The sequence below is a fragment of the Neodiprion fabricii genome, chromosome 2 (genome assembly GCF_021155785.1).
Source record: "Neodiprion fabricii isolate iyNeoFabr1 chromosome 2, iyNeoFabr1.1, whole genome shotgun sequence".
In the NCBI taxonomy this organism is placed as follows: domain Eukaryota; kingdom Metazoa; phylum Arthropoda; class Insecta; order Hymenoptera; family Diprionidae; genus Neodiprion; species Neodiprion fabricii.
The window spans coordinates 7090840-7107290 of NC_060240.1; the positions used below are offsets into that span (position 1 = coordinate 7090840).

At 35.9% G+C, this 16451-nt stretch overlaps 2 protein-coding genes across 9 annotated transcripts in view; one reads left to right on the forward strand and one right to left on the reverse strand.

The window, feature by feature from the left end:
* LOC124175461 (DNA ligase 3) overlaps positions 1-16451 on the forward strand; it is a 78885-nt gene that overhangs the window by 5740 nt on the left and 56694 nt on the right. The window lies entirely within an intron of this gene.
* LOC124175472 overlaps positions 1-16451 on the reverse strand; it is a 35446-nt gene that overhangs the window by 4531 nt on the left and 14464 nt on the right. For 4 of the 6 annotated variants that reach the window (XM_046555771.1, XM_046555769.1, XM_046555768.1 and 1 more), the window contains 3 exons: positions 7286-7452; positions 4536-4776; positions 508-559 (listed from right to left, as the gene is read on the reverse strand). In XM_046555771.1, the coding sequence (XP_046411727.1) occupies positions 508-559; positions 4536-4776; positions 7286-7450 (458 nt within the window). In that variant the 5' untranslated portion in view covers positions 7451-7452. Of the gene's footprint in view, positions 1-507; positions 560-4535; positions 4777-7285; positions 7453-10027; positions 10183-10249; positions 10416-16451 lie in introns of those variants that run through there. The other 2 variants (XM_046555773.1, XM_046555772.1) reach the window with 2 other exon arrangements.

Sequence of the window (16451 nt, forward strand, 5' to 3'; positions counted from 1 at the left end):
TTTATATGTATAATACCATTACGAGTGTAAAAGCGATAGGTTTTTTTTTTTTACCAAAATTTGTCTTGCTGTCGTTTTAACGTGCGTGCACAATTAATGCGGAATTTTGTAAATGCGGTTGGTGAATGAGAAATAGCGAACGGGGTAATAGAAATAGAAATAGAAATAGAAATAGAAATAGAAATAGAAAGAGAGACATTCCTTCTTTTCGAGGTGTCGGAAGATTGTTCATTTTGAGATTGCAAGAGAGCCGCAGGGTTCTTTTTAAAGACAAGTTGTTCATTTTTTTTTTTCCAAGCTTTTTTCCCCTTTCTTTGTATTTTTTCGGGATATTTTATTTTCGCATCTTTTCTACCATTCGTTTTTGTTTTTTGTAATTTTTTTCTTTTTTTCTTTTTCTTTTTTTTCTTATTTTTAAAAATTTCTCTATTTATTCTGTACTTTTTTTTTTTGTTTGTTTTTGATTCTCAAAAACGCGTACAACGGCACAAGACCTGGTGCACTTACGATTGCCGTTTGCGACCCATGTTGCAAATCTTGAAATGACACAGCGCCATATCTGAAACAAACAGCAGAGATATTTGTCTTAATATTAACGCGAATGTAGGAAGAGTTAAAAACAAAAACGCAACGAATTCGATACATTTTTTTTTTTTTTTTTTGTCTTTCTTTTCTTCTCACCCTCCCGAACTGTAGAGATACGAGATACGTACCCATATAATTTATTATTACACGTGTAACTTGAAAAGAAAATTGTATGAAATACGTGATTGAAATTACAGAAAAAAAAATAAATGAATAAATAATAATTTCAAAAGAAATTTAGGTATATGTAGAATATTTTGACTCAGAATAAGGTTCGTAAGAAATGAGAGTACATTTATCGTTATGACGAAATAGAATTTATTTTAGGTATCAGTCTCGGGAAAATTGTAAAGATGGTAATACTTCGTTGAACGCTGTTTGTCGTGTTGCGTTTTATTTATATTTATATCTGCATTTTTCCCCTCTCATTTTTCAATTCTTTTCTTCGTGCGAAAAGTCTGATTAATCAAACGGCGCGTGCTAAGTAAGAGCTGTCTCGAATGGTGGATCCGCGTCTCGTTCGTATTACGTTAATTAACCATCTTTCTCTCAGGAAAACCAGAAAGCTTCAGGATGAAAAATACTGGTGTGGATAATACTTCGTGTATATTTACACGATGTACATTTCGTGTATCCAGTTTTCGCGTCGTAACTTCACGAAGTGCAATTCTTATTAAAGCGATCCGCGTGCATTACGACTTTACGAGTATGGATCGATAATACAATGACAAAAGCGCGTGTAATCAGTGTTGCCACTCCGGTAGGTGATCGAGAACGTAGCAGCTCTGTGAAAAAAAAAAAAAAAGAAGGAACGGACAGGTTGTGGAATGTATCGAGTGGAATTCAACTATTTTGAGGTTATGTTCTTTCCCGCCGGATGGTGTTTTCATTGTTTTCGGTCTTGTCGGTAAGGCAGACCAATGAAAGATCTCATTTGGCAGGCTTATGCGCATGCGTAGCCCACGCAAAAGTGTACGAAATTTTCCAAGTTTAAATTTTAACGCGAGAAATGTACAAAATGATCGGAAAAATATAGGGTATTGCATCGGTACGTAAACGGCATGTTACATCGATGGGGTTTAGTTTGAATAAGAGGCAATGTTGCCTGGAAAAACCGCGTTTCAAAATTTTTTTTTTAAAAATCATGAAAAGCGTTTGTGCTAAAATATTTCTAAATTTACTAAAAAATGATAAAGTTTATTAGCGTACTAGAAAAGTAGAATTTTACTAAAAACGGCAACACTGCGATGTAATAAACGCGAATGCGTCAAATTTATCGTCTGCTATGCAGGCTTAGCTTGTTTTCTTCTTTTAAAAAACGCTTGAAAAAGTTTGAAAAAAAAACAAAAAAATTATAACTTCGCCCCGATCCGCAACAATTGCGTTCTGGCCATAATAATGTGCGCGTATTTTCCTATCGTTAGTCGCGGGATTTATTTAATTATTGCAAGGGTGCAACAGGAGTCAAATTGATGTTCGATGGTGACGTCACGATTCGCGGGTCAAGTGTTAAACAAGTCTAATTGGTCAGACATCGCGATGCGCGATCGATTGGTTACAATAAATAAAATGCACAATAATCACGCCGCATGTTGCAATTTGTCGAAACAAGTTTGCAATATCTGCAGTATCTACACGGTGTAACAAGTGAAAGTTTATTCGATTTCAACCGTACACTGAGAGAAATTTTTAATTCCGGTTACCGCTCAGTCCTTGACTATTTTCATTTTTTTACAACAATCGAAAGATATAGTTCCAGGTAGAAAGTGAAAATTAGTTTTCTAGTTTGTATAAATTTTCTACTTTCATAATTACACGATTGCCTTTTTTTCCTCGCTATCTTTTAATTCTTCTTTGTTCAATTGTTGGTTTTCTATTACTTCCCATCTATTATTTTTAAAAATTTTCATAAATCATCCATCGCACAAGTATTGTGCGACGACGCGGGCATAGATTTTCAAACTTATTTCAAGCTTCACGAGTAATCAAATGTCAGCGTTTAACTCTGTATTTATTGTCAATGAATATCTCGTTTCAACTCTTAGTCTCGTTACACTTAATCAATAAAAAAACATTTTTAGTCACTGGCTCGTAACTCGTCGAATATTGACTTTCATTAATTTTGACATCTTCGGACACCGAAAATTCTACAGATCGATTTTCAAACTTGCAACAAACGCGATCACCCCGTACAACAACAACACACTGTACGTATAATAATTTCACGATTCGAAGTCAAGGTTCCCCTTGATCCCCCGCGAGGAATTCGCCAATAGAGACAATCGGATTGCGCGCATCGTTCAAATATACATATCACATACAGTATTTATCCATGTAACATTTATATATATACACCTATATGCATACGTATATTACACGTATGTGTTCGATGACGTACGAGGTGGCGGTGGTGGGACAATGCGGATGGCACGGGATAACGCTTCTTCTCTTTATAACGTATCTATGCACGTTTTTCTTCGTGTGTCAGGTTTTTTATTGAGTTATTAACCTTTTAACCGGTATTTATACCGCGTCGCATGCGAAGACGAACGTGTTGGAAATCAGATTTCAAAAAAAGGAAATCGTGAAAAAAAAAAACATGCAGGTAATGAAACTGTTTTCCACGCGGTTATTTTTTTTTTTGTTTTTGTTTTTCCACCATCCCTGAACTGCAAATTCTCCTACGTTCCCTTACTACGTGTATATATCGTACGTATCTATTCACCTGTATCTATATGTATACGGAATTTATGTCGTCTATGATATGCCGCGTATATCAATTTTCAATTTCCGGTTATGCCGAGTCGTCATCGGCTGATTATTCTTCCTTCCGTTGTGTGTATTTATACGCGTCCCACGCGTTCTGGAAGATTACGGACAATCCGGTCTTACACGGATAAGAATGACGATGGTGATTTTTATCGTTATGTGTAATCGTGTGATTGGATCATCGAATGATGTTTGAAAACGAAATTTACTCGTTTTTAGCGAGGAAAATAAGTTTATTCACCGTTGTGAAACTATATATTTGGATATGTATTTGGAAGTAAATATTTCTTTGCTGTCATCAAATTTTAATTTAATCAAATACGATTAGTCAAATGTTTAGAAATTTTTATCGAACATTATTTTTGGCACAGTTAAAATTTGATAATAACAACGAAACATTTATTTCAAAATAAATATTGAAAACATAGGTTTGTCAACGATGAATAAACTCTTTTCTCAGTCTTCTCAACGCAATTGACGGCTCAGGGAAAATCTTGTGTAAAAATTGGAATTTATTAATGATAATGAAAAGAGCTTCGTTCCTTGAATCGATGTATAGGAATAAGAAAAAGAAAATAACAAAACGTTTAAATTAAACATCAATAATGTTTTCATTCTGAGAAAAGATTTTTTTTATACTCAAAAATATTCAAAGTGCTTAAACTCTGGTATTTTCTACTCAATACCAATGTCTAAATCGTTCTTCACAGATCTTATGAGACCTGTTATTTTGCACCATAACTAAAATGCACTGTAATAATAATTGAAAATTTTAATACCGATTATATAACGAAAAATAATCGACAATAGCGCAAAATAGTTACGCGTAGCTCGTTTTTCCTAATTCCAGGAATATTCAAACAGTTTTTTTTTAACGGTACCCGATTTACTGAATTTTTCTAGTTACTGTAACAAATGAAATTTTTCTCAGCGTGACGTTAAATAAAAAAAAAAAAAAACATCCCAGAAGCGTTAAGAATCGTATGCGAATCAAACATAGCATAACAATTATTTATATCTTTTTATCGAACTAAACGGATAGAATCCGAGGGATTTTCTCGACAGATGGAAAAGCTTGTTTCGTTTTTTTTTCTTTTTCTTTCTCCCGATCCTCCGCATCCTCCGTCACACGATCGATGCGTTCGTTTGACCAAGCAAGATGTGAAAAATATGCTACTCACAACTTCCACGTTTTTCCCAACGCGGCGGAATAGGGCGTATTATGGCACTCGGTACCGGAAGTGGTTCCCCGACTTCTTCATCGGGCAATATGTCCCTCGGGAATGCCGCCGGAGGAATCATCATTTCGGCCTTTGCTTCGAGTATTCCTTCGATGGCGATTTCCTCCTCGGTTATCTCACGAGCTCGTTCGTCGATTTCTCTCCCGCGTTGGGTAAGCTGTCGCAGCATTTGCACCAGGCGCTGTAAAATTGAAAAAAAAAAAAAAAATTTACCATTTATTACCCTCGTTTCGTGATCTTCTTCTTTATTTTTTTTTTTTTTTCCAACTTTTCGTCGCCTTTGAAAATCACTTTTTTCGAATCACAACGAATCTTCACATTTTCGAACGTCTGGAATCCGAAACATTGGTTTCTTTTAGAAAAATTTCGTTACGGATGTCTGTCCGACAAACTATCGCGACGATCTCCGTTAAACGGTTCGACGAAAATATTGAAAACTTACAGGATCTTGCAACGAAACGATGGTCACGAAAAATTTTCGTGGCTCAATGTTTTTACCGATAATTATATATAATTTGTTGTCCCTCGTTACTTTTTTTTTCTAAATAAACGATCATGTTTTTCCCCAGTTCATATACATGTATATCTTCTTTCATTTATCCACAAATGTCCTTTTTTTTTTTTTTCAACTTTTCTTCAAGAACTTTCTTCATTCGCCTGCCAAGTGCTGTCGGTTTCAGATTTTTCGTTCGACCGTTTTCGAGATCATCGCGACGGACCGGCGGACAAGGAAAATTATCTCGAAAAAACGTGTTTTTCTCCTTGGGATTACAATTTTCACTTTATAAATCACAATGGATTTCGGATCTAAATAAACATTGAAATTGCCATCACAATACCAACTCATGGTTTTATGATATTCTTTTTTGTTATGTATGATTTTATACGAATATTCTCCTCCTGCCAAGTTCTATGTTTGTTCTATGGTTTTTGGAAAGCCCAAATATTCTTGCGGGCGGGTCCGGCGTTTCATGATCTCTTGGAGGTTTCTTCTTTCTTCTTTTTTATTATAAGGAAAGTGAGCGAGAGAGATAAAAAAGAAGAGAAAAAAAGAAAAAACACAAGAAGAGAAACATTCAGGGGATGACATTTACCCAGGGATCAATGGCACTCAGGTTCTTCACCTTCTCGCAATCTGATTCGCGATTTTCACCCTCATAATTTTCAACCACAAGTACCTCACTCTGTAAAACGACGAAGCGGTTGTACGTGATCGGGATTTATTTTTTCTCTATTAAACATGTCTCACGCATGTAACAAGGGTTGAAAATGTAAAACGACATTTCGAATAATCGATTACGTTTTGCGGGCAGAGGTTTAATCGAGGGTGAAATTCAAGACGGTGAAAAGTATGTTGTCGGGCTCACCTGGAAACTTGAGGGAATTTTTAATTTTTTGGTAATGGAAAAGACTAGTTTATTTTTTATCGCGACGTTAACGGGAGTAAAAAGTATAACACAAGTAAAACTAACGTTAGTTTGAAAAGTGATCGATTAGCCTCGATTAATTCGGAAAGAATAATCGATCCGATCGAAAATTGATGATTCTTTTTATCATTCTTAGCGTACTGGACGAGGTTTGCGCAAACACCGAGGGTCGTAAGCGATTCCGCAGCGCTCCTTTAACTCTCCGTATCATTCCCATCCACCGCTAATTGAGATGGGCGAAACACCCCGCGTTACTTGCGGCCTCCATCGATACCCGATAATTAATCAATTAGACCACGGTGCAATGGATCGGGGTATATTCTCATTTGTTTTGTAAGCACCTTCGTCGCGTGTCAACCTTCCAACTATAGCCATGCGAAAATTTCACACACATATATGGATTAAATATTCGTCGAGTCTCGGAACGTAAATTTTTCGTCGCGTTCGTTCAGTTTCGGGTTTTTCTTTATTTTTTGATTTTTTCAATCCTTTTTTTTTATCGTCTCTTCATTTAGAGATTTCAAATACCTTCCAAAGTAATGCTAAATTAATTCTTCAAAATTCAAGGTTTTGCAAAAAAACGGAACGCATTGACTTTGAAAATTATCGGTAGCTCTCTACGTATAAATACGAGCTTATTTGTGGCGTCTGTATAAGCACATTGTTTATTACCTCGGTAACATCATTAACTGGGAAATACCCGGTATATTCGCTAGTTCGGCCGACGAAACCGCGCGGAAATTCATATAATATGATATCCACGTCGTGTAGTTACTATATACGTGGAGTTTCGCTTAATTATTTTAGCTGCGAGTCCTGCCGAAGGGAAAATCGACGAAATTTCATCAACGCACGATACAATGCACGAGGGAGTTTAAATGCAAGCTACAAGATCAAGTTAGGTTACCGTATTAGTTTTAAGCCGACGATCTTGTTTACTTTTGCCAATGAGAAATCGGGGTTGATAATTTTTTACGCACAATATTTTTTTTTCGCAGATGACATTCTTTAAAAGTACACCGATTTTCAACACCTTTTCGTTAAGAATAAACAAAGCATTGAAATCGTACGAAGGTTCGAGAAACTTTGCGTTCCTGCTGATGGGAAAAAAATTTTACAAGCGGGTCGTTGTTGCGTATGATTTTTGCTTTGTTTACGTATATATTTTTATATGTTTTTTTTTTTTTTGTTTCTTTTTCCTACCATTTATTGAATATACGATTTCGGATTATAAGTAAGCAAACGCAAGCTGCACAAACTCACCAAGTTTTCCGGATCGTTGGCCAAACTGTTGGGGTAAAAAGCTCCCGGATCCCCATCAGCCTGGACGTTGTTACTGCTCAGGATGCAGGCGAGCAGAAAAGCCAGAGTCCAGAACACGGTCCTAATGTTGAAAATTCCGAAAGCGTCTCCCCTGATTGAAGTCATTGCTAAAACAGACGTTACGAATTTCCGATGAATTATTATCGAGTTGTATATAAATTGGCCGGCCGGAAATTAAACGAATATTATTTATACAGGTGTGTCATATTTTTTGGCATTGTTTTGTACGTACAGCAATTTATTCTTTTAAATGCTCGGAGAAATATTTTGGGAATCGCTTTTTTTTTTTCGTTACTTCGTTGATTTTTTTGACTCGTGAGAAAAAAAAAAAAAAAATCGGGCGCAGAGAAAATAGAAACAGTTTTGTCCGTCGCGGAAACAATCAACAGGGTGTTCAACAACCGGGAACTTCAAATTGCTCTTGAAAATACCGGAATCTTATGAGAATTTTCCACAGACACCGAGAATTTGAGATGAAATTTCCGTTTATACGTTCACCAAGCGACGAACGAATTTTTAGATGTAAATTGTCACAATGTCGAATTTTTGAGAACGTAAAAATCGGTTTCATAGAGTTTTTTTTAAATACGTAGAAAATCGAAACGTAGCAGAGTCAAATTTTCGAAAGGTTAGAGGATAGAGAGCTGTAACATAAAATTGTCACAACGAATCGGAATACAATAACATTGTGACAGTTTTATGTTGTGATTTTATATACGTTACTTTTTGTTTTGAATTTTCTGTACTTCGGTTTTCTACATTTTGAAATTCTATGAAATACACTTTCGCGTGTTTGAAAATTCGGTATTGCGACCCTTTTATTTTCTCATTTTTTTACATTTTTTTACTTCATCCAAAATCATCGAATACGACGGTGTTCGATGTTGATTATATCGTGATAATTCACAAACATCGTAAAAATCATTGTATACGAATATTCGAGAGTTTCGAAAAAAATTAACGGAAATATACGGGAATTTTGAATTCCGATCTCGCTGGAGACCTTGATCAATCAAAGATTCACAGTTACGACACGCGTGTATCCAATTTGTATTTAACATAACAATTTCTTCCACCTTTTAAACAAGTCTTTATTCACGCTTACTTTAAAAGTGAAAAAGATGGAGAATATTTTGAGTTCAAATAATCGTTTTGGGGCATATATTCGTACGAGGGATTGAATCGTAAACAACTTAGGCAAATGTGGATCCAACCGATTCCTAATCGAGACCGCTATCCGCGTGCATAAGCCCGGAAAATCATGTCGAATCAATCGCTGCGTGATTAAATTCAACGAATTCGAAGTACGGCAATAGAATTCTCATCAAGTATCGAGTACGAAGAGATGCGCGTTCCCGATTTTTCCGCTTCTTAATATATTCTATAATATTAAAGGCAAAACGATTTGTCGAAATTTTGTTGTCCAACAAATATTCGAGATCCTCGATACTCCCAAATGAAAAATAACGAGGCGTTGTTATTTCCGATATGTAGCGAAATTGTTAGACGTTGGAGGGTGTGAGACGTCCGCTTATCCGCGAACACTCTCGACGATCGGTTGCCATTTTTACCACGTGACGAATTCGCGACGATACACTTTCGGGGTGATCGAACCGCGCGACTAACGATGGGCGATAAAGTTGGAGGAAGGGAATAAAATCCGCCTCTCTAGGAGGGGGTTGGATATTCCCGGACATATTACATCGGTAGAACGGGCGAGCAACAAGTAGGTAGAAACCGAAGCCCCATTAAGCGGGGATGAGAAACGTGGCGAGGTCTCCGTGCGATTGGCGCATCGGCTATTGTCACGTTGGCCGAGTTTATTTCGCGGTTCGGGATAGGCGAAGGAAATATTTCCCTACCTTCGTAAACATGGGAAGAAAATTGACGGGGGAGACGCGTGGGAATAACGAACGTGTCGGAATATTGAGGGAGAGAAGAAGCGGGTCTCGAGTATACAGGATACGCAATTTCATTCAATAATATCAGCCAGCCGAGGATTGTAAACGACGAAAGGAGATTCCACGACCATTAGTATTCAACGCGACGTTTGTCGACGACTCCGTTGTCAGATACATGCGTACTTCTTTATCGTACGCGTCGTTCTCGGGTATATCGATTATCTTGAAAGATAAATCGACGATTGACGCCGACGAGGAATCTTCCCCTCTGTGCATCTATAAGCGTCACTTTGACCTTTATTGAACGTCGCGGATTTTTTTATGATTTTGCACGGGTTTCTCTTACACCGATGAGAATTGGGGGTGAAAGTGGGATTTTTACACAAATTTTCATTCCGTTGTTGGAAAGGATTTTGAAAAGCTTTTGGCCGTTTTACCAGTTTCATGTTATTCAGATTTTTTACAATTTACCGATCTCGTTTTGTCCGGCTAACGATTTTATTTCGTCCAATTTACCGATTTAATTTTGTCCAATTTTTGTCCAACCATCGACTTCATTTCGTCCAATTTTTGTCCAATTTACCGGTTTCGTTTTGTCCAATTTTCCGATTTCATTTTGTCAAATTTTCACCCAATTTACCGATTTCATTTCGTCCAATTTTTGTCCAATTTACCGGTTTCGTTTTGTCCAATTTTCCGTCCAATTTACCGATCTCGTTTTGTCAAATTTTCACCCAATTTACCGATTTAATTTCGTCCAATTTTTGTCCAATTTACCGATCTCATTTTCTCCATTTTTGTCCAACCATCGACTTCATTTCGTCCAGTTTTTGTTTAATTCACCAATCTTGTTTTGCCCCCAGGAGTTGTTTTGAAATTTCAGCCTCGGTTGGAAGAGTGAAGAAATTCGCTCGGACAAATCGGAAACCGGCTTTGGGGGATTTTAGTTTTTCTCACGGAGGATTAATTTATAAAATGTCCGGCCGGCTCTTGTCCAATTTACCGATATCGCTTTGTCCAGCGTTTATCGGTTAACCGATCTCGTTTTCTCCGGTTTTCAAACGAATCCGCGTCACTGCTCTCGAGTCGCACGATGCAAATTGGAACTTTGTCGCCGTTGAGCGTTTATTGACAAGATATAGCTGCAAAGCGTTGTTCGTCGTTGTGCGTTACTTGGTAAATTGAGCGGACCATGAGTCGGCGGTGCAATTGTGTTTTATAAATTGCACGCAGCGTCGTACGAACATTTTTCTCTCCCCTTCTCCCTTTTCTAGTTTTTATCATCCGCAGATATACGGCCGAGCAAAGCTCAACTACTTTCAATGGAAATTCATCACTGACTGTATCGTGAATAATTCCTTTGTACCGTTGTTCATTCGTTGTTATTGCTTGAGAATTCGACCAACTATCGCAGCTGATCGCGTTGCGAAAATTTTGCGAAAGATTTCACAGGCGTTGTACGGTAGAGTGAAACTAATCTCTAAACGAAAATATCACGAATTAAACATCGAGGAATCGAAATTGTGGTCAATAAAATTGAATTGGATTAAAACAATTTCCGCATTGTACAAAATACCAACAAAATAAGAAAAAAAAAAAAAGGCAACAATTTTCATTCAAAAAGCTCAACTGTCGACAATTTTTTTGAGACATTGTATCGTTATTCCGATATTAACAAATCTAAAAATCCTTCAATCTTGAATTTATATTCAACTCCTCCATTGATTGTGAAAACAAATTTTTTTAGAATGAATGTGGATTTCATACGATGAATTAATGTTTAATCGCTTAAAAATATATTCGTATCACGAATAATTCGTGAGCTTGGATGATTCGTATAAAATTGATACGGAAATAAATTGAGCTATTATTTATCGAATGTAGATTATTCGCTAATGAACTATTTCGATAAAAAAAAATTCACGAGTTTTCCGATAAATTTCAACACGACCTAATTCCACAGTTATACGGCAAAATAACGAAATTTCTCCTATTATTAAGCGAGCGAACAAAGTCGGACAAGTTTCGCTGTGTAACGGAATGAAACTGAAACACAAACCGTATCACAGGCTTGCGATCAAATTCCGCGGTGTTCTCAATTGTGAGCCAAACATGTACGAACTTACAAGAAGGCGGGATAATTTTGTTTCGAAAAGTTGGAATTGTTCGCTAGCTCAAATTGCGGTTTGTCCGGCTTTTTTTTTATTCCGTGCCTTACACGCACCTACGTACACATATCTATACTTAGATTACAACAAAGTATCAATTTCGAATCATCATCAATCATCGTCATCGTTCCGTTTGTATAGCTCCGAGTTCCTTAAGGCTACTTGTATCATAAATTACTTATATGTATGGGGTGTTCCAAACGAACGTGAAGAAGGTTTTTGACCCCGATTTCCACCGAATTCATCGCCGATTTATTTCCTACTTCTGCTGCACCAAGTATACATTTTATAATTTTTTTCAAATTTTTTTTGTTACCCGGCGTTTAGGAGAAGGTTGGTATTTTAGATCTCATTTTCTCCCATAAATCGAAAACTGTGCATTTGGGAAAAAATTGTGTTTTTTTTTTTCTGAATTGTTGGAAAATAATTCTTTTGGAATTTTATAGAAATCGTAAATCGTAGTTCTCAACGAAATATGTACAAATATTGGTTTTTCTCAAATACGACGTTCTTGAGAAATTTGAAACATTTTTTTGAATTTTCTATGATTGAAAAGAAAGCTTTTTTACATTCGACGCGAATTTGAGCCGGTCGTTGTTTGGGAGCTACGCTTCTTTTTGCACATCAATGTGCATTTTAGCCGATGAAAAATGAATTGAAAAAACATTGGACTACCTCGTATATATACATCAGGGTGATCCCTAATTGGGTCCTTGTTTTTGAATTTTTACTCTCCCAGGGACTTGAACGCTATCAAATTGACTAAAGAGAAATAATTCCCTGAAAATTTAAGCTCTCTATATTAACTCTAAGACAATCCGCCTTGTGATCGAAGTATCTTAGGAAAAGACTTTTCGCTCTTTGAAATTTTACAAGTCGTTGACGAATATACCGACAATAACGGCGAGTCGATATTTTTGTAGTGAATCGAACGCTAGAGCAAAAAAGCTCTGACGCATAAAATTCGCAAACGAAATCGTTCGTGTGTTAAACAACGTTCAAAGTTTAATTTTCATAAAATTATCATCCCGCCAAGTATAGATACGAAATAAACGACTGTATCGTAAAATATATTACAACGTATTTTCCATTATTGTCGGTACGTTCGTCAACGACTTACAGAATTTCAAAGAGCGAACAGGTTTGTTCCCGTCTTATTTCCACAAGATACTCCGATCGCGAATCGAACTGTTTTAAGAGTTGATACGGAGAGCTTGAATTTTCAGGTAAATTTTTTTTTAATCGATTTGAAAGCGTTCAAGCCCCTGAGAGCCTAAAAATTAAAAAACAACCCCATCAAGGACCACCCTAATGTACGTAAAAAAATATCATCTTGAACAAAAGTTTGACTTGTAGTTGAAGTTTGGTGTGACGTAATTAACGCGTATATGTAGCCTGTTCGGCTGGTTACAGCTCCTTAAATTTAAGATACGGCTTAACTTCTCGACATTAAGCGCGACGTGCGAAGTAACGTGTCTCCTCAGTTAGCTGCAAAGAAAACCGCGACGATGCGACACCCGAGTTTTCACTGCGAAAAACTTTCCATACCGACAACAAGTTTGACCCTTTATATTCGAGTAAGTGTATAAAAGCTTAATTACTACAGTCCTGAGGATTGTTTTTCATACATCGCGAATAGCGAAAGGGATAATCGATGTAAGAAAATATTCGTATCTTTGATATCTTGTTAGAACGAAGCAAAAGCTGTATTATAATTGATATTCAATTGTTGCGAATGCAAACACGTATAAGAAGAAAAAAATATAGTTAAAATAGACTTGGAATTAGAATAAAAATAATCAAAGACAACCGTTGTCGTAGGAGTTGGAAAATTTTGCAATTAGACTTGGATGAGAATCGAATAACTTTACTCGTTTTGTTAATTAAGATTCATATGCTGAATACTTTCATCCATGCTTTTGCAATTATCTTATCCTGAAATTTTTGCATATACGACCGTTGAACAAGGAACACGACGTGTAATTAATGTCTCGCAAAAATGAAAAATATCTATGTACATTGCACATATATATTATATATTTTACATATATATATATACATATATATATATGTATAAATATATATAAAACCGTTCGTATCCCAGAATTAACTGTCAAGAAAACTTTCTAACGGATAGTGAAGTTCTGAGCTCAAATAATCCCTAAAGAACTTTCCCTATTGGAGTAAAATATCTCGGGTGGATCACGACGATGACGACGATGAAGAAAATTATTATCAGGGAAAGGTTTTGTTAATTGCTCTATAAGACTCGGCCGACGTTTCGATATTAATCCAGTATTCGACGTATCTGTCAAGAAATTATTTATTGCCGTGAAATTGGCTGTGTAGGTTTATTTTCAATAAATGTCTTTGCACGTATTGAGATGGATTTTTGATCGTTGTTAATTATGTTTTGCCGTAATTCGAAGATGCAGTTTTGGGTAAAAAATGAATATCGATATCCCAAACGTAACCAGAAAATCTAATACACAGCATGTTGCTGTATTGTTTTCGATTGTTGTTACTAGAATTTTCGAGTCATTGTAAGAAATGTTTTTTTTTTTTTTTTTTCCTCTTGCTTTCGGTACAAGGTCAAATTTACCGTGTAATACCAACCGAATAGTGATGAATAAATTTCTAAAACGTGCGTTAATATAATTGATCGTAAATGTGTGTTTTTTTTTCTTTTTTTGTTTTTTTTTTTCTTAATAAAGATTGTAGGTCGAAGTAACGCAATAACGGACATGTACAACAATCGTACGATTTTCTATATGCATACGCAAAGACCGGATGACATCGGCCAGTGTGTTTTATCAATTACTTGTATGAAAATTACAAACAAATAAACCCACTTCGACGATTAATATTTATACGCGTGAATAAATGTTGTGCAAAAGCGCGTTTCAATCTGCACGAAACGAATCCAATTATTATACGCATACGTATAACAACGGCATATATAACGAGATTGCAAGTAATTGCATCTCAATCCAATTTTGAGGTATATAGAGTTGAAAAAAAAGGTCAAAGTACGTTCTACGTGATTTAATATAATATAATTACATTGTATATATATATATATATATGTATACGTTTTGTATTATTTACCGTCAGTGCAATATATTTCTTTTCTAGGATATTCTATCACTTTTTTCCAAAGTGCACGTTTATTCCTTCTCGTTAAGTTCTTTTTTTTTTTTTTGACAGCGCGTCAATTTTTATACGAAAAACTTGTATCGTTCTTGACAAAGTTCGATTATTGTATTACATGTATGTATGTATGTATATGTATATATATATATACATACGTAGGCATATTTATGCATGCATCCGATTACCGGATCGTCGTAAAACGCGTCGCAGTCATTCGTTGAATTGGACAAGGTTTTACCGCAACGATGCCTCGCGAATTCGAACCTTTAGCTCCGATTTCTTATGTTCCGAAAGATTGATGTAACAAGTGGGTTTTACGGATAAAAATTACCTACCGAGATTCGTGGTTTTGCTTGAATGTGGAAATCAGATGGATCGAAAATGTCGACGTTACATTTTTTGGAGAATATTACGTACAACTACGGACTGACAAGTTTTTTTCTTTACACAGTTAGACGGGATAATTTTCATGAGAATATGAATTCAAGCGAGGACGACGTTTCGTCAAAGCACAAAATTTGCCAACCGCAATTTTTTTTACAAGACTGCTCGGACGAAGCAAATCGTAATCGTATTTTACAGTTTTTTCTCACCTTCGATCATTTGAAACGTCGAAAATTTCGAAATTTTTGAGGAAAATTATTTACACTCGAAGCTAAGAAAACGATGCGAAATTGAAAGGAAAAGGAAAGAAAACAGAAAAAAAACAGAATTTTCTTCGATTTTCGATTTAACGCAAGATTTTCGTTGAAAAATTTTTATACGTCAGTTTTTTCCTTGGGTTTTTTTCTTTAACGATTCGGCGATGAGCCTGTTGAAAAATCGTCCGACGATGAGGAAAGATTTAAATTCTAAAACGCGTAAGCTGCAGCTTGTGTACGGATTTTTTTTCAAACCAGCTTCTAGACTAGAAAGCTCCGATCCTAAAAGGCGAAGACAGGGAGGGAGGACCAAAGCGAAGACTGATGAAAAATTGATTATTCTACGCGGATCAAACGCCTTAGAGACTCTAGCTCGAGCATTTGCAGTAGGTAGTATGATATATAGGTATACGGTTTAAGCAGGCTTAAGCTAGAATAAAGATACGAAAGCTTGTTAAATATTCTTTTTCCTCCTTGCGTAATACGTGTGTACGTACGTTCCGTACCGACTCGGCCGCAATGTCCGATCCTGAATTGAATTGCGTCGTTGCGTCTCAGTTGTGAAAAAAGAAAAACACTTGCAATTTTTTTTTTTTTTTTTTTAATTTCTTTTGTTTTTTCATCGTTGTAGTTATTTGTGTGTGTGTGCGTGTTTTTTTTTCCCTCCTATATTCGTTTCTCAAGCGTTGAATAAATTCTTTTCACAATGTCTCGAAACAATGTACTTTCGCAAAAAAAAAGAAAAAAACAATCGAACTGCTCAAAAATCGATTTAGAATCACGTTTACTAATATTAATTTAATATTGATTTCGATCATTTTTATTAATCGTTGTAAATTCGGTGGGCTTGCACGATATTTTTCAATATACGGACGAATGTCGGATGAATAGTGCGATTTTTCAGAGAAATTGGCAGGAAATAATCGAGATTTTAACCAGGATGAAAACGATTTATATCCTTGACGAAAAGAACAAAAAAAAAAAAAAACCAATATGGAAATGTAAGGTACAATAATTAATTTTCGTAGACTGCGACTCTCTTGCGAAATTGAAATTGATTTGACAAGTGTGAGAAACAAGACAAAAAAAGAAAACAAAAAAAAAAAAAATGTAAAAATGAATGAAAATTCGATTTCGCAAACGGTTGGTAAATTATCGAATTTGTTTAGATGCGTTAAAAAAACATTGAAAAACCGGTGCTTCTCGAGACTTTAAAAGTACCGTGTAAATAAATGACGATCGT